Raw genomic sequence first — 27,408 nt, 5'->3', positions numbered from 1 at the left:
TCAGAGCTTTGTTGCTGCCAACCAGAGCAAGCGAAGGCCTCCAGGAACCCTCAGAAGATGCTGACAGTCATCAGGTCTACACAGTGCCCCTTAAAAGGGTAGTGTCTGGGACACAAGGTAGGCAAAGTGAGTGCCAGGAGTTGTCTTTCCCCTATTTTCCAGTTGGTGAAGTAGAGATGGGTTCCTATTCTTCACAACCTCAGTCTTCTGTGGAAAAAATAGGATTCTCAAGTTCCCATTTCATTCCCAGCATACAAGCAGATTTATTTATTTATTTATTTCACCTGGAGGGAAATTCTTCATTCAAGACCAAGATAGGGCATTTGGCTTCAGAGTTTTGTGATGATATAATGTGTAGCAGGATGTTGTTGAGCAAGGTGGCTCAGACTTGACAGTGCTGGGGCTGGGCTCCTTTGGGTATTTTACATGAGAGTGGTCAAAAAAACCTCCTACACTACTTTGCCTCGCCAACCTAAAATTAATTCACTCCTGTATCAAATAAATCTATCTTTACTGCTGTGTCTTTAAGGCTTTCCTTTCAAGTGCAAAGAAACATAAGGTAAAGCCTCAGGAAGGGATAGGGATGGGGTTTTTTTGTGTGTTGTTTCTTTTTTTCCTTTTCCAAAAGAAAGGCAGTTTGGATAGTTACAGAGCTTAGCCCATAATGCTAGTGGATCTTTGGAGGAAGCATAGCAGGGGACAGTCTCTGCTTCTGCAGTTCAGGAGCAGTTATTCTAAGTTGAAATGCTGGATTTAAAATTTCTTTTGCAATTTAGAGCCTTCAATACTGTGATTGAAGTTGTCGCTGGTTCCTTTTCCTAAGCTCCTTTTATGTGAATAGCTGCATTCTCCAAGATAAAATCTCATTAGAGGGCAAACTGACATGGATGTATCCAAGTGTGAAATAAAGTTAACGTTTTTGCGATGTTAGAATTAGATGTTATAAAAATAGCAGGAGTGTAAGGCATCGATAATGGGAGCAAAAAATGTAAAAAGTTAATAGTGAAAAAACCAAATATGTCCTTGTCTGACGAACTCGCAAGAAATGCCTGTCAGCCAGCCATATTCTCTAGTCAGCAATGTTACCTTTAAATGACAGTGTATTTTCAAACACATAAGTTAGGTTTCGAATGCCCTTCAGAATATTACTGGTGGGTTTTCTTCTCCTGGAGACTGCAGCAAGTTATACATTTGTTTATATTAGTATTTTTATACAGGCAAAACAGCTGGTGGCATAAAGAGAACACAGCACTCTTCAGAGTTGCTTAGCCTGTTTTCACTAGAGGAATGCTGCCTGGGCAGATGGGCAGTGATCTTCTCTGAGTGCTTTTTTTGCTGCATTTTAAATTCTATTTTCTCTGTTAAAACAAACTTTACAAATAGCAGGTATGACATAGACTTATTTTATTAATATTAAATAGAGCAGTCTATTGTTCAGTGTAAATTATTACTATTTAATAAGCAACTTCAAAACCAGAAACTCAAAGTTCTCAGATAAGTTCGGATTGAAAATATAATGACAACATTCTGAAAAGGTTACTGATTTGTGAGGTTTGCTATGTTCTGCTTCCAGAAACTTCTACAGACCTTTGAGTTTTAATATTTGATTATTCACACATTTAAAAACATTGTTTTGTATTTTCTTTTGAATCATATTTATTGTGTGCTTTGTATAAAAGCCATACACTACAGATATACAATAGACTATATCCTTTATTATCCTATAGATACAAAATAGCATTTACCTTGTTCAAAGATTTGTCTTGTGACAGAATAAAGGGGAAATTTTTTCCTGAACTATCAGGTCTGGCCAAAATTTGTTTATTTCTTTTCTTTTTAAAGCATGTTTAGTTGAAAGAGAGTTAGGAGGCAAGGATTTGAGTGTGTTTGTATGTGTGTATTAGAAAGGGGCCAGAGGGGAACTCAAGAACATGAAATGTCTGGAAGTGCTCTGTGGCTGTGCTAAATTGTTACCATGACACTGAATAATAGGGAGGTGATGAGCTGAATTTCTAATAGCATTAATGGTGCTGAGCAGACCTTGTCTCCTGCCAGTAAAACATGCAGAAATAGAGAAGTAGTCCACAACTAAGTCTTTTTCTTTTTTTTCAAATGTGGCATGATGTGTGCTGATGCATTGTGCTGAGAAGGAAGCTGGGTAGGGCAATATGCTTCCAATTGGGCTCTTTCACTAGTGTGTATCTGGCATGCTTGTTCTAAGCTCTAACGATTTTCTGAAAAGTAAAGAATAGGATTCAGGCTGTATCAAGTCCCATGTGTTCTCTTCCACTTCTGGACTCCAGACAGAGCGAAGCAGGAGTTCACCTCTGAATTTATACTTTTTTCTTACCTGAAAAATCAGGCTCATGAAAAGGTTTGAATTAAAATTACATGTAACATTTGGATAACCTGATGAGATTTCCTGTTCAAATCATATGCTACTGTCTTTCTATCATCTCATCTTCTACCTCTGTGATGCCACTGGGCTGCTGAGTAACTTACCTCTAATGGTGAGTTACATGAGGTAAGGAAAAATTGATAGTGAAGATTGGGAAGATAACAATAGAGCAGATCTGTTACTCCACCACTGACTCAGGTTGCACCTGAAGGGTGAGAAATGCTGTCTTGTGTCATCCCTGTCCGATAAAACTTTGTTGAGGCAGCAAGTGTTAAAACAGCTTCCTCCTTTTTGGTGCATTTTCACTAGATGACCCAGTGTCTGATTTCAACAGTTAGTGAGAAGATGATAGTTCTCAGATTTTCGCTAAGCATTCACTTTTTAAATAGAGAGAATGGTTCTAACAATGTAACTGAATGTTTAAATCTGTTACCTATTTGTGAGGGTTTGGCTTTGAAGTACTTATAATAGGTGAAAAGACATCAGCTACATGATGTCCGTTCACCTAACAAATTGATCCAGCAATACTCATGGCACAGCCTGACCCTGCATAACTTGCTCTATTGGCAGTACAGAGAAACTCTTACTTGAATGCTCGTATTGTGTAGCTGTATTAATCTTTGCAAATGGAGGTTTAATCAGTCTTCTCCACAAAGGACTGTTTCATTATGACAGAATTAGCTTTTAAGACCTAGAATTGAAAAGGGTTGCTGCCCAAACCACCATATTTTCCCTAAGGTTGCATCTCCATAGGAATGTATCGGAAAGGTTTGAACTAGATGGCAAATATGCAAGGTGTTTGTCGTCAGAACTAGCAGTAGCAACTTGTGTGGCCTGTTATGATGACTCAGACTTGAAAGGCAGTTCCATGCTGCCTGTGACATTCCTACCAGGCAACAACCACCATGTTAATTTTGTATAGAAAGTTTCAGGTGTGACTGAAATTTGTGAGCTATTTTGACCTAAAGCTGGTTTGAAGAGCATTTAAAGTTCAAGTAAAACGCTTCATGAGGCTCATGGAAAAGATGTGTTGACAGTGTTTGTTTGCTTTTTCCATTTGGTGCATGCATTTCCCCATGTAATTTCTCTGAGGTGAAATTAGCTCAGAGGCTGGGCTTTCCGCTGCTCTCAGCTGGAGTCACACCTTCTGTTCTTGTCCCCAGGAACAAATAAAGTGGAATCTCATATCCTTCCTTAAAGAAAAGTGTGTATATGTCTAAAAGGCATTCATTTAGGTTTTCTCTACATTAAATTCTGGAAGGGAAAATTCAAGCTTTGCCTGCATTTGCAGAGAACAAACACAAGAGTTTCCTGTGGCTTGCGCTTACAAGCACCAGCAGAGCATTTTCTGAAACACTTAGCTGCTGCTGCTGCTGCCCCTAGCTGCTGCTGCTGCCCCTGCAGCTGGGAGTGGCCAATAGGAGCTCTGGGACCCTCTGCACATGGTGGGCAACTCATGGGCACTTGGAGCACTTTCAGTATTCCAGGAAATTTATTTGACTGTATGTCACTAAAACTTAAAGGGGCTGTAGCTGCCTGTTGGACAATCTAAGAAATTATATTTATGCCATTAAAAAAGTGTCCTACAAATATCGCAGCAGGCTGGTGGATATGAAGTGGTTGGATCGTGGTGAGTCACAGGGAGGGAAGGGAGGGTGGTTGGTGCTGGAGTAAAGTAATGATGAAGTATCTTTAAGATAAATGTCCATTTACAGAAAGTCTAAAAGTAAAAGGTCAACATACTTTGTCTGATGTGGTGTTTGAAATCAATGTGTGTCAGAGAAATACTTAAGACACCTACCCACATCTCTGTCTTTCCTCAAGGAATATCATTCACTGGAAATCCCTCAATGCTTTGGACATATTGAAATGGTTGACCTTTTCAGGACAGTTTATCTCCAAGTCGTCGTTCCTTTTGCTCTTTACAGAGTTGGTAAGGTGGGGGGTGGGAAGGGGACAGAGTATCTTTCATTTGTCTCAGACGGAAATTTTTTCCTAAGTCCATTACACAGATGGAAGGAATAGTTTCAGTCCCAGAAAAACTAGATTCTTCACTGCTGGAGAGAAAAACAGGCTCTTTTCTTTTTTTTTTTTTTTTAATTGGAAACAAAACAAGAAAAAATTTGTGTATCTTATTAAAAACCAGAGATTTGTTACATAACTCCTTATTGGTAACTATTCTTTAGAGAGGCACAAACTATAATCCAGAATGAGTTAATACTGATTGGTGGTAGCTTCTAATAGAAAAAGACCAAGGGTCCGTTCCTCACAAGCCTCTTCCACTGATTCATTGTTTAAATATTTCCTTATGTTACACAAGTCGTAGTTAGAAATTTCAGTATTTTTTTTTTTTTTATTAGTCTCCCCAACAATACTACAATTTTCAGCTCGAGAGCTTTGGCTTGTGGCTGTAGTTGAGCAAAGAGGTGGATTTCCAGTGGTGAGAGGTGCTGAGGAGTTTGCAGGACCTGTGTAAAACTGTGGTGCTCTGGAGGGGTGGTGCAAAGGCCAAAAGACAAATTGGCACCTCCTTTGGAAGGGCATGGTAAGGCAGCCAAGGAGCATGGCCTGGAGAAAACCTCCCCAGCCCCTTTCTGTTCTGCTCTTGGGGAAGGATTTGCCCCTGCATGGGAATGAGGACAGCTAGTTCCTTTAGTTTCAACCTACTTACTGGCTTGAGAGAATACACCTGGATAGGAAAGGCTTGCCAGGCAGGGAATAGAATTGGCTATTACAGGTGCAGCCCAGTACTAACACCTTCTGGATTCCACATATTAAGGAGCTCTGTGGTTAGCAGTTTCATAACATTAACTGGAGTGTATTGGCTGCATGTAAACAGGTACTCTGAGTCACTGCAGAGAGGATGAAGACATCCACTACAAGGAATTTATTAAGGGAGAGGGAGATGGTGTATGTTAAAGCAGCAGGAGTGAAGCAATGTAGCACACAAAGAATACAGGGAAGGTGCCAAGTACAGAAAATGCAGAGGGTTCCAAGATGTAGTAATGAGAAGTACTGGGAAAGCAAAAAAGGGGGAGAAAGAGACTGCAGGAGAAGTGACAAATATGAAGTGAAACCTTTATAATATATAGTGTATGATATGTAAAAGAAGAATTTGAATTTGATGAGATGATCCAAAATGAAAGATTTCTTCAACAGCTGAATGTATTAATCTGCAGTTAATCTCACAACAGTGTAGGAAAGTCCAAAGAAAGTTCAAAGAGCCTGTATCAGACTTGCACAAATAAAAATACCTGCCCCCTCCCCAAAACAAAAAAAAGGGGGCAAAAAAACCCCACAAACCCACCTCAAAACCCACAAAACCCAAACAAACCCAAACCAAAAAAAACCCCACAACACAAAAAATACCCACACCAACCCACACTTTCCATTCCCTGCGACATATGCCAGCCCTTTACAGAAAAAGGCACATGCAGCACAACCCAAGCACCTCTGGTGGGATACTTGTGTTTGTTGCTGATAATGACCCTCTCTCATAGGGAAGCAGTTACAGCCTTCAGACAAAGGGAAGCCATCCATGCAATGAAAAGTGCTGAACCTAAAATGATACCTCGTACTAACAAGCAGCGTAAGGATATTTTAGAGCCCAAATGATAGAGAGTTTGGACTTTCCTGACCGACTGGCAGCAGCTGTCTCCTGAGAACATGTAGAGAGTTGCACAAGGATTAATTATAAACATGCAGCTTGATTTCCAGCCGTTGCAAAACATCTGCATGCCACAGATTGCCATTTGTACGTATAGCATTGTGCGAGAGCGTCCTGGAGCTTACAAAAATACATGCTGGAGCCATGAATCAAACTCGGTCATGTGACGGAGGGGAGGTACTGGGCTGGCTCCCAGCCAGTGGTAGGAGCTGATGGGTGGAACAAACGGAGCATAAAAAGACTAATATGACTAACGGATCCTGGATGCGTGGTACCCTTATTTGGATCTACAGGAATGTAGGCTCTAGCAGTTCTGCAGCTCTACCAGCCTTTTTCCTGACACTGGAACTGCTGCTCACAAAGTAGAATCCTGCTGCTCTGTGGTAGGAAGGATAGAGAAAGAACATGGCCTGCATATTGAAGGTAAATCTCTATCTGTTGCTTGAACGCATTGTTAGAGAGCCCCTTGCTGCTCACAGGCATGGATTAGGTATGGTCCTATTGCATCTTCCTTGTCTTTCTGAATACTGACTTTGTTTGGCAAATGAATACAGAGAGATTCTGCAATGTACAGCTGTGCTCTGCTTCCCTCTGCCATTCTTCTCTTTCCCCGCATTGTCAGAACTGCAAGCTATCGGAAAGGGAAGCGTGTACCGAATAATAGGAGGGGGGTGAGGGGCTGTGGTTTGTCTCAGCTGACTTTGAGCTGAATTCCTTCAGGATCAATAGCATTCGGGCAACAGACTTCCTAGTACAAAGGAGAAAACTGGGGGAAGCTATTTTTTTTTTTTTCTCTGACTGTGCAGCATTTACTGCTTTTAGAGCAAAGGTTGCAGATGTCTACAGCTGTCCCAGTTGCTCCTTAAGCACACACTCCCCTGCTGTATTTACCTAAGATTCACAAGCTCCACACAATTATACTTCATATTTAATCACGTTTGCTAATTAAGTGACCTATTTCATGGAAGGGTTTTCCCCTTCACGCCAGCAAATATAAGCATAAACTTACCATGCGATCGTATCCTTTCTCCAGCCTGCTTTCCTCACAGAGATAAAAGTATTTGCAACCAGCATGTCATGGAGGTGGAGGGAGCATCACTAGCACTAAGTATTGAATGAAAGGGGAGGAGGCGGAAGTGCAGTCAGTTGAGAACAAACAGCGTTTATTTCCTTGCAGTGTTGTCACTTGCAGGGAGTCACTCTCCTGTGCCTGGCTTGAAAGTGGTTTGTTTCAGATTCTTTTGCTATCTGCCTTGCTTCTTACAGTGTATATTTTGAATACATTTTCACTCTGTTTCTTTTAGTAAATAAAACTGATTTGTGAAACCTTTGTTATTTTCAGTCTGATCTTCTAACAGAAGATTGATTACCCCAAACTTTGGGATGGCCTTTTGTAGCAGTTAACTTCAGCATATCAGCAATATTGATAGATTAAAAAAATAAAAAAAAAAGCTTTTGCAAAGCTTCAAAGCAGTACCCAAATAATAAACACTCCTGTGTCTCCTTGGATCTAACTCTTACCGTGGTGTTTTTTTTTTTTTTTTTTTTTTATGGCATTCAACTTTAAAAGCAACTTCTTATTTTACTGCACTGTGTTCCCCTTTCATTCATTCTCTACTCTTGGGTCTCTGGTACACGGATATTTTTTGAGTTTTATTCTGTGATCATGTAGGTTTTGGCAGTTTATATTAATAAGTATGGCAAAACCTGCTTTGAACTAGCAGGTTCTGCTTGGAGATAGATGGTAACAAACTCCTTTAAGCAGACAGCACTGACGCAACTATGTTGTGTTAAGTTGTGGCTTGGGGTGAGGAAATACGAGCTCAGTGAAAGGATCCTGGTTTCACAAAGATAAGCATATGCACTCCTGTTTAAACACTCTCTAAATGACTTAGCTTGGATCTGCATGTGATTCAGAAGACAGAATTTCTTTATATTTTTCTAACTGTGGAGAAATCACATGCAAAATCATCCTTCTGGTCCTAACAGTTAAATAAGAATATCCTTTTACAAGAAAATCCTCTGCACAGTCTGGTTAGACAGCCTGCCATAAGCAGGACTTCTGTGGGGCCTGCCTTTTAGACTTTTGCATTATAACACAATAAACACCTTCCCTTTGCCCAGGCCTGGAGCTCCGTTTGGTTGTGGTTCTGATGATTAAATCAACAGATAAGTTGGTATTCCATGACAGACAGCCCCCTGCCAGCTTAATTCTTAATCTTGTTAATACAGGCAGGTGGAAGGATAAAAAGTGAAACAGCTATGTGAAGATTAGTTTTGCCATAAGGCAGGCTGGACTTTCTCAGACAGACATCCCATAGAAGTAATTCAAACGTCTAGATCAAGATACTCAATGGTGTGTAAGTTTTAATGTAACACCTACAGGTACTCCTCAAGCTTTTACCGTAACAGGGAAATTCAGAATAATATGTATATTTTTATGTGACACCTGGCTAATTCCTTCCTGAAAATACAAACCTGTTAGTTGCAGCCCCCACGTTTCTCTAGGCCTGTCCTGACTTTCTCATTATTCAGTCACTAGCCTGTGTTAGAAACATTAAAATAATAATAAAAAAATATGTGCTACAGGTATAGGTTTTAAGTAAGTGGTGGTACAGTGGATTGGAAGCCAGAGCAACTGTGCGTCGTTACCCCTTCAGCCCCGAGTACCTCTGTGGCCCTGCCCTGTGGCCTGCCCTGCCTGTTGGATGTTTGAGCTTTGTGTGTGTGACAGTTTAATACAAATGAGACTGGGTAGAGATGTCTGTAAAGTGCAAAGAACAGAGGTGGCTATTAATAATTAGCTGGAGTTACTTACAGTGGTTAAAAGCATATTAGAAAAAGCATATAACCTTTAGCTATCAAGACCTCCTTTTGCTATGACTGCTGCTTGAAATAATCTCTGTGTGTAACCCTTGTAGAAATGCTTGGGAAGGTGATTCATTCTAGGGCACGTGCTGCCTCTGTGGTGGTATGCACTCTCCCCAGGTAAGATTGGTAGGGCTTGTAGAGAGCATGGCTCCGGAAACTTTGTCTCCCAGTCAGTAGTGGGATCCTCATTAAAACCAGTGAAACTCTCTTCTGAGGATGAAATCTGTCTTCTGCTGTTGAAATGCAGAGAAAGAAGCGAATTCTAAGATGCAGTATGTATTTTTATTTTTTTCATCACGTCCTTAAATTATGGCAGAGGAGCTGAGTGAAGTGTAGGCATTTCTTGGAAGCAAACAGTTGATCATATGCCTGTTACTATGGTAGCTACATGCCACCTTGCTGATTACTAGATTAATAGTGATTACTATTTAGGTAGTCACTATCAACTTTAAAGATGTTGAACTCCCCAACTTCCACTGTACCAGCCACTGACCTTTTAAAATGATGACAAATGTTACTCAATAAATTATTGCAAAGAACTGCTACTTTTTGCATAATTGAAAAATGATACTTCAATTTACCTGTTGTCTTACAATGGATACAATGTGAATGATAATGATACTCTGTAAAATGTTGATATTCCCCGCTAAGGGCTGGACCAGGATGTTTTAAAGCAAATAAACCAGGTAACTCAGTTCACACATGTTGCACTTTGCAGGGGATTATTCCTTCCCCTATTTACAAACTCTTATTTTTAAATGGAAGTTTTGAAAAAGATGATGGAGGTGGATTATATTGTCATCATAGTACAATTTTAACTGTGTAGGCTTAATGTGGTAGAATTTAACAAAAGAAGTCCATGTGTGATGGGCCTATACAGTAAGGATTAAGCGTGAATTCTGGGAGAGGTTTCTTTCTGTTTTGTGTGCTTTGTATTCACTGTGCAGTATCAAAAGACACATACTTCATGTGCCTATAGGCTGGACATGCCCTCTACCAGTAGAGATCACAAGTGAGTTGAAACCTTCAGTGAAATCCTGTGGTCTAAATAGTATTTGTATAATATGAGGTGATGTTCTTATTACCACAGCTGACTGTGAGCTCTCTTAGAGCAAGCAGGTGGTCAACTAAAATTTGTAACCTCTTTAATATATATATATATATTTTTTTTAAATCTAATTCAAAGCTTGAAAGAACTGTTTTGCAAAATGTAACTTGCAGGTTTCAACCAAACCAACCCCTTCAGCATAGGCTTGTAGCAGTTTTCTGCAGGATGCTGTCAAAGTTGACCATACCTGTGTATTCACCTGATTGTTTTGCTTGTTTCCTTGTTAGGTTACGTCAGCCGGGGTAATTAAATCCACAGGTTGCATTCCCCTTAGTTCACATGGTAAACTATTTTTGACAGGAATTTTCTGCGAGAGTTTTCTCTGAGTGTACAATGGCCTGTGTCCAATTGTGGTCTTCAGACACTGCAGTAATATAGATAATGTTAGTATTTACAGGCATATGCTCCATCTGCACTTTTGATAGCAAAGCTGATCTTGTTACATTAAGTTTTCCACCTGGCAAGTAGCTGTTCAGAGGGAAGAGGCAGAAGGGTCTAAAAGGATCTGGTCCTGCTGTTTGTATGCTTGTCATTCTGGATGCTTATTAATTAGTTTGATTTTTTTTTTAACCCTTGTGCACATGAGGAAGATGGTAGGTATTTCCTCCCAAGTTCCTGTGTCATCAGAAGCACATTCTTTGTTTTACTTCTGCTCTTTTTTGCCTCGTAGGCTTTGTATTTCACCATAATTTGATTCACTGCTAGGGATTTGCAGGATGCAGGGTCTTCCATAGAGATGACCTCTATATCCTGCTTGAATCAGCTCCAACATAATTCACATACTGCCTCGACTGCTAAATTGTCTGCAGCAGTATTTATGCATGGTATCCATCCGTTTCCCTATGCTGACAATTGTACTTGGATCCTGTTTGATTCTCATGCTGTGCTCTTTCCTCTGACATGACAAGAGATGGAGAGATCCTGGGGAAAGCAGCAAAGGTGACCTCCCTTGCTCATGGGAGGATGCCCATCTTTGGGACATTTCCCAGAAAAGATTAAATTTGTTGCAGGTTCACTGGAATATGAACCCTCTTCTCAGCCTGTCTTAACCTGATCAACAGATTTGTGGGCTGTGGTATTTCTGTTGTGACTGGAATCATTCCTAGGACTACGTGGTTATATCTCTAGGGGTGGAAGGTGTAAAATATGCACAGATGCCCATTATGAGCTATGCACAAGTGAATTGGAAAATAACAGGCAGATGCAACAAGGAGTTACAGAGAAGAATCAGGATTTCTGAGGCAGTAACCAGGTTTCTTGTTGGATCATTCTATCCTTATTTGCTATGGCTCATTTTTCCCCTCCTCCCCTGCACCCCAGCAAAACTAGTAAAACTCCATAGTTAATTCCTTCTGATGCTCCTTCTACACTGGATAGTTCTGTTTAAAATGCGTTTCTTAAAATTATTCTGTTTCTAACTAAAAGATTTTGTTGTTGTTGCTCTGCATTATTTACCTCTGAATTGCTCCAAAGTGAATGAAGCTGCATTAATCAATCCGGCAATGGGAAGGGGTAGGATTTGCTGTATCATGGTCCACTGGTGTTTAATTACCATGTAAGATTTTATGGAGTGAAGTACATGGAACATTGTAAAGGTTTTTTATTATGTTGACTTCTTGAAAATTTAAGGAAAATTAAAGAAGTATAAACCCACTTTTCATTCTCACTTGCAAAGATATTAAACTAATTATACATTAAAGATAATACATTTGCCCCCTCCCAAGCAGAAGGAGATGGCAATCTAGTCAATTTAGTCCTACAAGAGGACTTGCTTTGGTTGAATGAATTTGATTTTGATGTCCATGTAGCTAAGCCAAGACAATCTGCAGTGTAAGCATACTTTAGTTGGTTTAAAATTCTTTAGAGGTGTAAAAACTAAAACCACAAAACCACCATGAAATGAAGAGCTGTCTCATGCTTAGAATTTTACATTCAAATAGTTATGTGATACAGCAGTAATGGGGGAAAGGTTTTTGTTTTGCAGTTCATCTTTTAGCAATGAAACATGTGTCATCCAGATGTTTCAGGTTTCCCCTGACCAGGGATACACAATTGCTGTGCACATTGTCACAGGTATGGAATCACCTACAAAAGGTAATCTCATAATTCAGCCTCTTTGTAGATGTATGTGTAAGCTTCAGTGGCTTATGTCTCATTCTTTTTTCAGTTTTCATTTTAACGTGTCATGAATGCCGGATAACTTGGCATGTCATAGTATGACATAAAACATCATAGGAAGCAGCAAACTCTTTGATGTAGTGTATCACAACCCTTGAGATATAGGACAGATGTGCTCTTTATTTCTTGTGAGATGTCAGCCCAGACGAAAGCGTACATTGTTTTGCAACAGTAGCTATAAACACTAGTGATTAATTTAAGGGGGTCTGAAATGCCGCTCAATATATCCCATTTTTTTTAGTTTACTTTTTAGGTTTTAGTCACAGCTATCACAACATCTATGCAGTTAACTTGAAAAGGCAGAGCTTTCAGCATTTTCTGTGTTCCTTTGCCATATTTCATTCCAGCAGTATCTGTGCACCTTCCAGAAGTGTACATAGTACCGGTGATCTCTTCAGGATTTGTTCTTTCATCTTTTCCCAAGGAAGCAATATTTATGCAGGAGGTGGAGTTTTTTTAAGAGGGACTTTTTGTCTGTACCTTACAGGGAGAAGAGAGGGGGAGTTTCAGTGTATTTGTTAAGATGGGTCAAAGGCTCACACACAGCATGGAATTCAAGGAGAATTTCTTTATCTTCCTGGTGATTATTGGATGAATATTATTTTTGGGCTAAGCTCTTCTCCAGAGTGGCTTTTACCATAAAATAAAGAGCTATTTTGTGCAAGAAAAATAAAATTGCTTGTAAATTTACTTTAGATTTTTAGTTTGACTTTCAAATATTAAACTGATGATTTATTTTATGGTTGTTATCCATGGCAATTTCCCAATAATTTCTTCTGACTATCAGTTGCTCTCCATTCATGGTCTGATTCATAGCATAGAAGGTTAGAATTGTGCACATACATAACAAAGAAGAGGTGGAGGTGTATTTTATCTTGCTACTGTTTGAGACTGCTTTTTAGGAGCCAGGAAGAACTGATCTTTGTGGAGATCTGTAAACAAGGTGGGTAAATGATGCTCTATTTATTGGATGTATTTCCCAGAAATCAGGTAAAACTCTACTTTGGGCCCTGTCATCTCTTAAAGCTGAGAGAGCAGTTGCCTCACTGTTGTCAGAATCACTCGTGGGATGAATTTGCTATTCCTGTTGGAGGAAAACCTGCATCTACAGAGTTTTTTGTGGTGGTTCTTGTAGATAACCCTTGCCCCACTGAGGTGAAAAAGACCAGGGGTTCACTGATTTCTGCAGAATGGGAACTTGGACTGAAATAGGACAACCTGTAATTGTGATGTATATTTTGTTCCTGAGGTCAGAATGAAACATGGCTGGAAGAGGTTTGAATTTCTGTATGTCATTTCAGAAATGTTAAATATTAAACTGAATATGCTCTGCACATCCCCCCCCTCCAAGAACACCCACTATTTATACAAATATTGCCTTTACACTGTTATAAATATGCTTTCCTTAGCAGTGTCACAAGTTTTATTGAGTAGGATATACTGGTGCATTTATATGCTTTTCAGGAGCTGTACAGGTGTGCTATTTTTCTTTTATTTTTTAAAAACCAGTCAACCAACTGAAATCATGTTATCAGTACAAAATTTATATAAACGGGGTGTGTATTCAAAATAATGACAGTTATTCTGCTTCTGATCATTTTAGCAGAAGCACCTGGAAAATACGATAATTCTCAGTTTATGTATTTGAAATTGGACAAAATACCATGCTGGATATTCTTTTTCATCTTTACTATTGAGAAGAACAAAACTGAGGCAGGAACTGAAATGGAAGGATTTGGGAGATGGAATCTTGAAATGGTGTTCTTCAAGAGTAATGGCTTGTGCTGTCTAAAGGCAGTCCTGTTAAGCAGTTCTTGTGTATCTGTATAGCATGTGTGACATCTTAAAATCATCATTGGAGCACCAAACTTGCTAATAATGAAATGAAGCAGTAGCTTCTTATGAAAGGTACGTTCTGCAGCAATTTGCATTAACAATAGGAAGTGGAATGTGAGCTTAGGCAGGTAAGGTGCAGGTGTGGAGCAGTTGGAAGTAATCAGAAAAACATGTTTATTTCATGGGAATAGCAATTTGTAGAGAAGCGATGCAGACTGAATTATTTATAGATCCTGTGTCTTCTACCGATGTACTCCTTGCATGTTGGTTTGGTTGGTTTCCATCTTCTGTCTCTTTCTAAAATTCTTTTCCTTAAAATTATATATAATCTCACTGCTAGCAAAGCTTTGCCAGGTCTTTGGCAAAGGGAATGCCCTTCTGCACATGTAACAACATGAGATGTCATTCCACGATGTTTGGTGTTTTAATTCTAAGTAGGAAATGACAGAAACCAAATACCACCTTTTTTTTTTTTTCTTCTTGCAAATTTCACAACCTTTTATTAATCATCAATTTTAGCTTCTTCTAAATCTATTGTTTACTTAGATTTGAAGATAATTTTCTTCTTGGAATGATGGGATGATATTACATTTAGGAAATAACTATGTATATTTATTACCTCTTTAATATACATACTGGTATTATTACGAAGCCACTGAGGCCAGTAGAACATCACTTGATATACTTTGAATAATTATTATTATATTATTTTACATTAGATTATGAAATTATATGTTTGTGCGTTATGTATGTTCTCCTTTAAGGGTATCACTAGCAGACACAAAGATGTCATTACCCCACTCTACTCAGCTCTTGTCAGGCCACACCTGGAATGCTATGTTCACTTTTGGTCCCCACTATATAAAAAAGGTGTGGACAGGCTGGAAAGGATCCAGAGGAGGGCTGCAAACATGACCAAAGTACAGGGAAGCTGCCTTATGAGAAAAGGCTTGAGAGAACTGTGTTTGTTCAGCCTAGAGAAGAGCAGGCTCGGGGTAGACCCATGTCCCAGTATTTAAAGGGCGGCCACAAAGAAGACAAAGAATCTCTTTTTGCAAGGAGTTGCATGTAAAAGACCAGGGGTGACAGGCACAAGTTAATCCTGGGGGAGATTCCACTGGACACAAGAGCAAAATTTTTCACAGTGAGAACAATCAGCCATTGCAGTATTCTCCCCAGAAAAGTGGTGGACGCTAAACACAGCACTGAACTCTTGTAAGATTCAGCTGGACAGGGTGCTGTGGCATCTCATCTAGGTTATGCTTTGCCTAGAAAGGTTGGGCTTAGATGATCTTTGAGGTCACTTCCAACCTGATGTTCTATGATTCCGTGGTTCTATGATTCCCTTAGATTCCTATAAATCTGGCCCTTCTTCATGAGTGGAAGTCACTTTATTTTTTGGATTAATCCAAAAAGTCTTTAATATGTTGTGTTTTGCTGTGGGATGCAGTTACACTTGAGTAAAGTTCCTGTACAATTTTGTTTTTCTGATTTGTCAGAGGAATAAAGATTTTAATCCCAGTTTATGTGTGTCCACACTGGGGCTTATGTGATTAGAAAAATAATAATGAATTTTAATAAACTTTCCTAGCTTAGGCCTTTCAGCCATGTGAATAAGTTATTTACAAGTCACTGCCTGTCAGCTGATCTACTGTAGTTTTCCTGTGTTTGCATTCATCTGTGGCAATCTAGTCAGGTAATAATTAACTGTTAACAGAAGAGAGCTTTCTATTAGTGCCTCTGATGTGGAGGGGAAAAAAAAAAATCCTTTACATTTTAAAAAAGGGAATAGAGAATGAGACTGACTCATTCTCCAGTGGAATCCTCAGGAGATGTGGAATGCGTAATGTGGAGGGAAAAAAGCTGGTTGAAGACACATCTTTTGTACATTGGATGTGGAAGTTTTGCCAAAAGAAAAGTTTTGTAACTTTTTTTCCCATATGTTGAGAGAATTTCAGACAGCCATGTTGGCATGGGTCTCTCTCCCTCTTCTACCATTCTTTCATTTCTTTCCATGGAGCATAGAAGTATTTTTACAAAAAAATTAGTTTTACCTTACTGAACGTTTTTCTTCAGGAGGGAAATAGGGAAAAAAGCCACTGAATATTCCAACCAAGATAAAAGAAATAGCACCTTCAGGAACACTTCCTGAACTGTATCCTTACTTCAGCAGGCACGTTCTCTCAGCCAGCACGAACTGCTCTACTGAGACCTGGCAGTCTGTCTCTGCAGTTCACGACTTTTATTATGAAATGTAATTCATACTATGTTTTTCCTTTTTGCTTGCTGCCACTTGCCCACTCGTATTGCATTAAACCAATTAAGTTATCTCAGTGGTTTTACCAGGTTGCTTTAGATGTAACTGGAGAACCAACGACCTGGAAATGTCGTAGAAGCTTCCCCCATGTAACCACACTTCCTTTTGACAATACTAAATATAGACTTGGTCTCCTTGTCTGTAACTGCTGCCTTAACCACAAGAACAGACCCAGATCCCAGAGCCAAATGTGTAATCCAAGATCCAGATAGTCAATGTGTGGTTGCTGTCCCACGGAGCCAGTGCCTCACCCTTTCCTCAGCGTGGCTCTGCCTTCAGGGATTGGCACCTCTGAGCCATCTACAGCTACTCACTTTCGCCTCTATTACAGCATAGCAGTATGTGCCACTACCTCCTCACCTGTGGTCCTGCACAAACTCTGTATGCCACAAAATATTTGCATTGCTTAACTTCTACATTTGACTATGTTCCTGCCCGTGGCAGGGGGCTTGGAACTAGATGATCTCTAAGGTCACTTCCAACTCAAAGTATCCTATGATTTAGGAGGCAGTAGTGTATTCTAATAGCACTAATGCCGTAGTTCTAGACAGTAATCGTACTCAACCATCCTAACAGACAGTGAGCACGTCTGTTGGATTTATGCTTTTAGACCCTTCATTTCTTCAGATGTGGCTTCTTACCCAGCATTTAAGTATATCTATATCCCTAAAATGGTTCTTTTTTGCTTCTTATTTCTGCAGATCATAGATTTTATTTCTGTCACTGTGTCCTACAGCCAAATATTTTTATTGAAAAGAATGATTACCCATAACTGTATCAGAGACCTTGAAGAAACCATTCAAAGTCCACTCTATTTGTGTGCTGTATAATGTGGCCAAACAAGACAAGACAAAATTTTCCATGCAAGAGCAAGAGACAAGAGTGACTGGGATGTAGTTGGTTTTTATTGCAAGAGCCATACTGTATGTCTGTCAAATAAAGAAAGATTATTAAAGTTGCTTGTAGTCTTGCATCTTGCTGGCCTCTGAAGATATTTTGTTTCCTGTTTTACAAAATGCTGTCTGTATTCCAAGTTTGACTGTCTGTCTGGAAGGCAGTGTGTTAGTTCATCTGCTGTCTCCAGGGGGTGCTTGTGCTTTTGAGGTACTGAGGTGAAGCTCAGCTGGCATTTTGTTAAAGCTTTGCTTGCTTTGCCTCTCGGTATGTCTGGTATTTCACATGAGGATTGGAAATGAATGTTTCTGAAAATTCTGCTTTCAGTATTTGCTAGAACTAATGTTACGCTTGATGGAACTTATGAATTAACCAGAAGATTGTGCTTTTTTCCCACTGGGGCTTTGCATGAGACCTTATTACTACTCACCATTCATTGATTCCAGTGGGAGAAGCTGACTTGGTGTACTTGTTCTGAATGCAAACTGCAAGAGCTGTTAGAGCTACAGATTTCTATTTTACCTTTTGCCTCTGATCATCAGTTTCAAATCTGCCTGAGGCTATTGCAGTGAGGAACAATTGTACAGTGAAAAGTGCATCCCCCAAAAGGCAGATATCATGCAGGTCACAGGCATGTGGAAATGGATTGTAGCTGCTTTTTAGCTTCAAAATCTGCAGGAAAACATTATTGGTGACACTGAAAAGAAAATTGAATTTGACAGACTTGCCGCTTCTTAGTTTTTTCTGTTTGCCAAATCTTGCTCTCAAAGGGAAGTCTTTGGCCCCTTGTGGAAAAGGCCAGAGTTGAATTTCCATCTGGGCCTCCAGGCAAGATATCATGGCTAGGCATAATTTGCTGATGGCACCATTAATCCACTGTTGTTGTATTTGTAAAACGTCTTGTAAAGCATTGCATGAAAGTGCTCTAAAGACATTTATGGTAAAATGTAATCAATTTATGGAAATAAACATCCTTGTAAAAAGGGAAAATGGAAAACTCATCAGTAGTTCAGATAAAACTGCGGGAAGTCTACTTGGGGGGTGTCTGTGTGGAACTAAAATATAATAAAACCCCAAATATCCAATTCATTTAAAAATTATTTGCTGGAAGGAAACATTTATTTTTTTGTACCAGCTGAAAATGAGTTTAGAAATTGTTATTCAGTCTTCAAGGTCTACAGCTCTAGCAGCCTGAGGTGCGTGATGACTAATCATATATTTCTTCACTCAGTAAAGAGTTCTATAAACAGCTGTACACTTTGTTAGTTATATTGTTTATCAGTATTTTATTACTAATTATAAAAAAAATCCTGTTTTCATAGAATTGTAAAATGGTTTGTGTTGGAAAGGACCTTTAAAGGTTATCTCATTGCTTGGACCAGAAGTGCTATGATAACATTGATCTAGTATTTCCGTTTAGTGGACATAGGATCGTTTTAACCTTGGTTCAAACTAGACATTAACAATTTTATATAAATGAGTTATGCTTTGTTTTTCAAGCCAGTCCTTGAGACCTTCTCATCCAAATCAAATGGGAAGAATTCCTTTACTTACATAGCATTACTGTTGCTTTATTTCATCTTTCCTACTATCTGTAGCTGGGAAAAAAGTGAGAATATATGATCCATATTGGATTGTGGGCATGGTATTCCAGATAACTGGAAAGGATAGAGCTACTTTGCATGCTTCTGTAACTACTAAACAGGCAGAGTACAGAGGAATTGGTAACTGACTTACTGCCCTGATATATTACAATATATCCCAACACAAGAAGGGCATGGACCTGCGTTAGCAAGCCCAGAGGAGGCCATGAAGATGACCCAAGGGCAGGAGCACCTCTACTATGGAGACAGGCTGAGAAAGTTGGGCTTGTTCAACCTAGAGAAGGCTCTGGGGAGACCTTAGAGCAGCCTTCCAGTACCTAAAGAGGGTCTACAAGAAAGCTGGAGAGGGACTTTTTGCAAGGGCAGGTAGTGATAGGACACAGGACACTGGCTTTGAACTGGCAGAGGGGAGATTTAGATTAGGTATTAGGAAGAAATTCTTTACTATGAGGGTGGTGAGACACTGGCACAGGTTGCCCAGAGAAGCTGTGGCTGCCTCATCCCTGGAAATGTTCAAGGCCAAGTTGGACAGGGCTTTGGGCAACCTGGTCTGGTGGAAGGTGTCCCTGCTTATGGCAGTGGGGGTGGAACTAGACAGTCTCTAAGGTCCCTTCCAACACAAACCATTCTATGATATTTTTGCGTATAAAGGATAAACTATTTCTGTGCTTTAATAGGCTTGCTTCCTTTTGGAGAATTTAAGACTATTTATAGTTTAGGTAAGAAAGGTATTAAAAACCTCAGGTAATGAGCCAGGTTTTGCTGGTCTTGTGTGAAAAGTTCTCTCCTAATATTCCATTTATGTGATTGCAGACTCTGATAATGACTTAATTAGTGGAATACATGTACAGTATTGTTAGATATATGTAATGTACTTGCTTAATAGTTTCTTTGGTTTTTTACTTTTATTAGTCATCTCTTGCCATGCAGTCCAGGAGGAAAGGTAATGAAATATAATAAGGCCTGTATCCAAAGCTGTGGAAGGAAGTAATTAAACTTAATTGAAGTGATTTCTTTGAAGTATAATAGCACATGCAAAGGACTAATTCAAAGCAGGTTTAGGCAATGCCTGCTTTGAAATACTAGTCTGCAAACAGATAAGTATTACTGTTCTATGATACTCTTCTGAAACCTAAGTCTGGAGATGAGGTCTAATAATAGACTCTTGGGTTAAGTTTTGATAAGGAATGTCACTTCCCCAATTCATTACACTTTGCCAGTCAGAAATGAAATCCCAGAAGTGCTGTCCGCATCTTGTCAAACACCTGCAATAGAACTGGGCTGTCCCTGAAGGTGTTCTATAATGGCAACTTCACCAGCAGCTGTCATAAGGCCTTGGTTGGAAATTATAAAAAAAACTACATTAATCTGAAATGAAATTATTCTGTATTTAGAAACGTTACTTGAGAAGGCATAGGACTTCATGTATCTTTGTACTGTAATTTTTTATGGATTTTAAAGGTTCAGCTGGTGTTACATCAGGAGTTTGTTGGGCTTATTTCTGCAATAAACAAGAAAATGTGGGTTGCTATTATGTAGGGGATTGAATATGAAATTTGCCTAAAAACCAGGTAAGATAAAATTAGTTTCCACAGCGCACATGCCCTGTTTCTTCGCAGATCTGATGCAAGCAGGAGAACCTTGAACATAAATCTGAAATTTGGTTTTCTTACTATTTAGTGCTTCAGAATTGTTAATTTCTTTCCATCTGCACAATGATTCTAAATGAGGATAAGTATCTCAACTGACTAACTGCTCTGTCAAACTCCAAAGTAGCTAGGTGTGAGTACATCCTTTCCTTCCCAGACCCACAATGGGGGAAAAATATAGGACTAAGAGCTATGAAAAACAAATGACCCTCTCTGAATTTGGCTGATGGTTCCAGTGGTGGTAGGAACAGAGAGGAAAGCAGGGGCTGTCCCTGACTTCATATGGATGAGGAGATAGACTTTTCCACCATGGAAGTGGTAAAATGTGATAAGCTATATACAGACTGGAAGACGTCTACCATAAGGAAGAAACAACAGAATGGTAGTCTGGGTTTTTTTCTGTTTTAATTTCATTGTTGCAACCGGAGCACTAAACAAGTGTGGGTAAATAGAGTAAGATTTACTGCAGCACTGCAAGAGGGACTGTACTTGGGATGTTTTATTAGAGTTCATTTGTATCTTAGCCTGTTGGTAATTCATGCCACAGGTGGGAATTTTGTAACAACACATGCATAATGCAACCAGGTGTTTCTCCTCTCTCTTTCTTGTGAGAGGAAGGTAAAGTTGGCTTCTCTTTTCTGTGTTATAATAGTATGTTTGTTTGTTTGTTTGTTTTATTTGGTTGACAAAAAGAGGATCCAAACAACTTCGTTTCTTTTTCTACCGAGAGAAACATTGTTCTGTGAAAGCCAGCCGTGGGAAGGCTAATTGAGGGACATCAGATGATTGCCTCTCAAGCTGCACGTGTGTTAAAAGATCTACATGCAGTAGTGCCCCTTTGACATGGGAGCAGGACCATGGGGCTACTGCTGCCACTCTGAAAGCCAACAATGGATTGCACCTGGGCTGGATGAATAAGTGAGGTGCCTGAAGGCATTTCTTGTAATGACAGCCCGTCATCCGGCTTAATTAAGGCCTCTCTTCAAAAGAGAGGTCTTTAACTGCTGTATGGACTTTTAAAGTTTGTCTCTTCCCTGGTAAATGTAGGCATTCAGAAGAGAGCAGGGCTTGCCTCTGTTCTTTTCCTGCCACAGTCCAAGAGCAATTTTGAAGTGTGACAAAGCAGATGGAAAGGACTTGTTGGATCAAGTGCTAGGCAAGTTTGTCCCCTGTCCTCATCCACTAGAACAAACAGCAAGCATGTCTGTGTGTGTATGGGAAGTTGGTGTGTACATGCTTTCTTTCTGCAGGAACTAAAATTAAAAGTGAAAAATTCCAAAGTCTGAGGTTTTCCTTTGCGAAGTGTAGTGGGAGGCAGATAACCACCCACTAATGTCCTAGTTGTTAGAAAAGAAAAATCTTATGAGAAGAGTCCGAGAGTCTGGGTTTGCTTATCATGGAAAAGCAAAGACCTAGGGTGTAGGTTCTAGCAATCTTCTACCTCCAGAAGGGTTGGAGAAGATGGAGACAGGCTTTTCTCAGAGGAGCATAAAGGAAAATATCAGCAGCCACAAGTTGCAACGAGGGAAATGCCAACTGAATATAAGGAGAAAAGATTTATACTAAGACCAGAATAATACTGGCCCAGGGGCCTGGCATAAACAGCCTTAGAAATACTCAAAACTCAACAAGACAAGGCCCTGAGTAACCTGATGTGATTTTGAAATTAGGCCTATTTTAGGCAGGAGGTTTGACTGGGTCATCTCTAGAGGTCTCCCAGTCTTAATTATTCTGTGATTTTATGATTTCTACAGTGCTGCTGCTGCTATTCATAATGTTAATTGTAGTACACCATATGTAGCAGGTTTATTGAAATGTGTCTAATAGCTGTGTTAACAGAATCATCCTCACCTTATGGGCAGGTCACACATTTTTGGTTCTCTTTAATCTTGCTGAGGTGGCATAGTGTTATCTCCAGAAGTAAAAACATTGGAAGTTTAATTATTTTACATGTGGAGAGATAGATTGAAGAGCTGGAAATGGTAGCTCTTAAGTCATGAAGTAGAGGAACCATTTACCAATTGGCTTGGGGCATGAATTACTCACTCTCTGGTTATCCTGAAAGTAGTATTCTTAATGCTTTGTTAATGTCTCTGCAATTAGGTGCAGGCTTCTCTTGAAAGGAAGTGACAGTTTGCAGTACTCTTAAGAAAGCCTAAAGAATTGTATTTGACACCAAACTTTAATGTGGCAGTTGTTTTTTTCTGCTAGAACCTAAATGTAATTCCTGCATGCATAATGCACTCCGCTGAGAATCTTCTGAAGTGATGGAGTGTAACTCTTCTTTTTGTGCCTGTGTTCAACTAGACAGGAAAATATAGCTAAACTGGTAAGCTTCTAGTAATCTGGTTTGTGAGAGGGCGAGTGCAAAATTGGTCCATCTCCTTTCTAGCTCTTCTTTCTGCAGTCCACTGACTCATCTTGCCCTGTTTTTCCCAAAGGCCCCATTTAAAACCTATATTCAGGGTTATTAGCTTCTTCACTGAGAAAGTAAGCTTTACGTAATTACACAAGAGAGAGACTACCTGAAATTAGGTTTATAGCTTACAATTGGTATGAAAACTCTATAGGGTTTTTTTGGCATTAAGGATTAGTGAGGAAGTGTTTGATACGTGTGCCTTTAATAGAACTAAATACGATGAATAGGAGTGATTTATTCCAGAGGTCTGTTTCTGTTGAAATCTACACCTTTCTTTGTTTCTCAGGGATTGTAGTGCAGGCACAGAAAGCTTGAGTTCTGCTCACCCAAACTGTGCATGTTAAGACACTGCTATTTGCATTTCACATTGTTTTTACTGGAATGGTAGAATGTACAATGTTATTTATGGACAACATCTGGTTGATATGCCCAAACCTACTCTGATGGGTTTCAAAGGAGTGTAATAAATACTTTGCTTTGTGCTCATCTGACATTTTTCTTGAGGATTATGATGCAAATGTGTTGTCAGACTTCTTTTTATTTCTGCCACTTGTTCACCATAACTTCAAATCAACTGTCTGCTGAAACACTTACTGGTAAAGTTGTTATCCTAGAATATTTGTGGAGACAAAAGTCAATCCACTCGTGCCTGTAAAGCGGATGAGTTCTAACATTATGGTCACATTTCCTTGCTTCAGTGTGGTTTGGCCCTCCTGCTAGCAGTACTTATTTGTCATCTGGAAAGGTTCAAATGACCATCCTACGTCTAATATGCTGCCGTGTGTCATCTCTTTGGATTCAAGGCTAAATTTAGTCCAGGTTCTCAGCCAAATTGTGTAAATGGTGGATGTCGTATGCTTTGGATCCTGTGACTCCTGAAGTAAACTGCGTATTTTTGTTTTGGTACAAAGATGGAAAACAAACACACAAGCTCTAGAAGTTTATTGCAAGCATCCCACAGCCCCAGAATTGATTTTATTACAGGGAATCTTACTGCAGGCCCACTATCAGTGGCAAATATGCATGGTTTTAAGCAGTCTGCCGTTTGCAAGACTGCTGTAGAATGCGTGTATTTGCATGCATGTCAATGTTCTGGTGGGCAAAGGGTAAAGGCAAAGGCAGCTACAGACTTTATATTTCATATCCTCTGTCTTTCTGGGTGTAGCTTCTGTCTTTTCCATACTTTTCCCAGTTCCTAAGTTTTCTTTCGTAGACATTGTCTGATATGAACACCATGTTTTTAATATTTTCCGAGTCTGATAGACTGGAGGCCATAAGTGGATTACTACACATAACTAGAATAAAGCTTCATTTTCAGAAGTTCAGACCTTCATATTCAAAAGCAACAAAATATTCCAGATTTTTCAACTGAAATGTCTGTGTTCCACCTTACAGAAGACATAAATAGTCAGTCAGTTCTGTCAGTTTGTTGCTTTAGTCGCTGTTGCTGTGCTTAGTGGATCATAATTTTTCTGCTCTGGCTTAAGGCAAAATTCCCTATTGGGTTCTCTCCTCTGGAGCTATAGCCAGGAATTTTGATCCTGTTTTTCTTCTCTCCAGAATCTTTTAATAGCTCCTCTTAGTAAAGGATATTAAGTAAAGGACAACTGCAACAGCTCTGTCTCCTTTATTGACTTACAAATGGATTGAACAATACTGCTGTCTCTTTCAGTACTCTCTGGTATTTTAAAGAATAATTACTAAAAAAAGCCCCTGACAAAATAATAAGCAGAGACTGGACATAAGTCAGAATAACGTCCTGTCTTAAATCCAGTTTTTTTCTTTGGTTTTTGCCTAAGCAATACAAGTCTGGTGTAATTTGCCGGGCAGTTCTATTCAGGGCAAGCCTAAGTTGGCTGTCAAGGGCAGCAGCTCAGAACGGTCTTTTTGAATAATCTGCTGCTTTCTGAGCCATCTTGTTAAATTTAGAATCTGGGAAAATAGGAAACTGCAGATATTTACTTTTTTTTTTTTTCCTAATGTAACAAGGTATTTTTTCACTGCGAATGATATAACAACAACAGAAACTTCTGATCAGCCACAAGAATTTGAAGTTTTAGTCCCTTCTATTAATTTGAATTCTTCAGGATTTTGCATATTTCTCTGAAACTTGTGTGAGGTCAGCTCTGACTGCACTCGAATGGGATTAATTAGTCTGCTTTGTGAGGCTTGACCTATGCTGCCTACAAGAAAGGATCTTCTTTCTTAAGCATTGCTCTTACAGGAGTACTGTAACAGAGCAGTGCTGTACTTTAAAAAATAAAATAAATTGCTGCTCTGATGACTCTTCTTTAAAACGGTTAAATCACCAGGATTGTCTTCCTGCAGCATGACTTTCCAGGGCAGAAATATGAAGGATTCTTTAGTTTCAGTAACAAGACTACTGGTGGTCCTGGTGTAGGGAGTTTGGTTTTTCTTAAGCATTTTACTAGCCACACAGGAACGTGAAGCTGCTTTATGTTGTTGTGTTGGTTTTGAAGTAAACTGTGGGTTTTCATTTTTTCAATAGGAAACGAACAGGAAGAGAATGGTGCTGGGACAGCGAAATAAATACAGCAGGTATTTTGAGCAGGTCTGACTCACCTTACAGAGGTGTTGCAAGCAGGCTTGGGTGCTTCTGTAATCCAGAACTCATTTCCATGGCATAAATGATGCAGCACAGAGCTCCTTAAAAATGCAGAAGATAACTTGGTTGCTTTACATATTTTACCTGTTACCAATAATCACATTTCTGGGAAAAGCGGCACAACATTAACATCAGCAAGGCTTCAATGGAGTAAGAACAAACAGAATCAAATTCTGCAGAGCTTCTGCTGTTACTGAAGCTGCAAAGCAACAAGCTAGTTCCTTGCGCAGCATTTCCAAGCAAAAAGCATAGCGTAATTGAAATCAGATGTGGTGACAAAGCTGTGTCCCAAGGCCAAGCTGGGTGGTGGTCAATAACCAAGAAATGTAGCATAATTTTATGCATCTCAATTTCACAAAACAGAAAAATATGTTTAATTCTGCTTTACCTGATGGTGAAAAATTGTTTTCTCAGCTTTTTAAGCTGCTTGAAAGTGCTGGGATCTGGAGCTTCTAACTGTAATGTATGTGTCCCATTTAAAGATACTGAACCAACTCCCTTTCTCACACAGAGTCCAAAACACTGCTCACTGCTAAAGCATAAATACTTTGCAGAAACAGAAGGTAAGCTTTGAACCTCTGCAGGTGAAACAAGCAAGACTTAAGGTAGTTGCAGAAGTTCAAAGACATGTAAGAACCAGCCACAAGTTTTAAAGGATCTTTCCAGGATCAAGGCAAGAAGGGATTTTACACTGGAGGTCCCCAAAAACATGGTGCTGACATGGTGTTTCTCCACCTCTGGTGTTCAGTTCTGCTAGATATCCAAACGCATGTCCTCTCTAATGTTTTCTGTCTTAACCCAGGAGAGCCTATAAATTGTTAATGCATTCATCAGAAGCTATGAAGTAGTTACTGCATGGAACACTGGTGCTATTTCGACAGCTGTGAAAATGTTTTTGTTTTGAGGGCTGCATAACTCAGAATAATTGTTTCATTAAATGTGTTATGAATGATGTATTTAACAACTAGAGCAGGTCAATAATCTTTAGAATTAAATTTAGTGTTTTTTATTAAAGATTGCCTATTTCAGTGGTGAATAGTTTAGTAAGGATGTGGTGCTATAGACAGATGCTTCATATGGTCTGTTATGAGCGCTTTATTAAATAGCTATTCAATAGCTGCATTTACTAAATGAACTTAAGCTATTGTATTTATTTTTTCCAAGGGTTTCACAGTTCATTATAAATGATTTATTGAGCATATGTAAACCAGTTTAGTAAGCTATGTTCTGTCAGTTAAAAGAATGTGTTGCTAGTATGGCTTAGTATTGCTAATGCTTTGTAAATTGTTTGAACAGTGTTTGTAAGTTACTGAAATATCATCAGAAAACGCTTATTTATGCCCTACTCCTTAGAAGCCATTGTAGACAACTTTTTAAACATTATATTTGATCTGTAGAGTATGGTGCTTTCTGTAATTCCCACTTACTGATAAAAGTAGTTTGTGGGGATTTGTCCCATATGCTATAGTGCTGTTTTCTTAAGCAGCAACAATGAATTCAACGTTGCAGGTGGAAAAGTTGGCTGTAAAACCGACTTCACAGGAACCATCCACCTAGGAAAACAATACATGTGGCGCTATGACATTTTGGAAGTTATCCTGCCTTATATTCCAGCCTAAGATATTTTAAGACTGTGATTTGGAGGTGGGTTGTTACCTTTTGCTGTGCATAATTTGCTTTTCTTTTTTGTGCAGCATGCCTGTCAGCAAAGAAAAGAGGTTTTTTTGCTTTGGTGGCTGGAGCAATCTTTAGTTAAAGAACAAATAGGGCATATTCCTAAATTAAAGCTGATTATCTTGGTTGTTGCTAGTATTACTCATAGCTAGGCTGTGAATATCTGA

The 27,408-nt window shown here is 39.3% G+C and overlaps 1 protein-coding gene across 3 annotated transcripts in view; it reads left to right on the top strand.

Moving 5' to 3' along the window:
- The first annotated feature begins 5,964 nt into the window (after window positions 1–5,964).
- Window positions 5,965–27,408, top strand: part of ST6GALNAC3 (ST6 N-acetylgalactosaminide alpha-2,6-sialyltransferase 3) — a 225,245-nt gene continuing 203,801 nt past the window's right edge. For all 3 annotated transcript variants that reach the window (XR_003992658.1, XR_003992657.1, XM_030494917.1), the window contains exon 1: window positions 5,965–6,488. Coding sequence is in view for 1 of the 3 variants with exons in the window: in XM_030494917.1 (XP_030350777.1) it covers window positions 6,471–6,488 (18 nt within the window). In the remaining 2 variants the exon portion in view is untranslated. The remainder of the gene's footprint in view (window positions 6,489–27,408) is intronic.

This window comes from Strigops habroptila, chromosome 8 (assembly GCF_004027225.2).
Source record: "Strigops habroptila isolate Jane chromosome 8, bStrHab1.2.pri, whole genome shotgun sequence".
Lineage (NCBI taxonomy): Eukaryota > Metazoa > Chordata > Aves > Psittaciformes > Psittacidae > Strigops > Strigops habroptila.
Note: the sequence above shows the minus strand (reverse complement) of the source record. Positions and strands in the feature narration are given on the sequence as shown.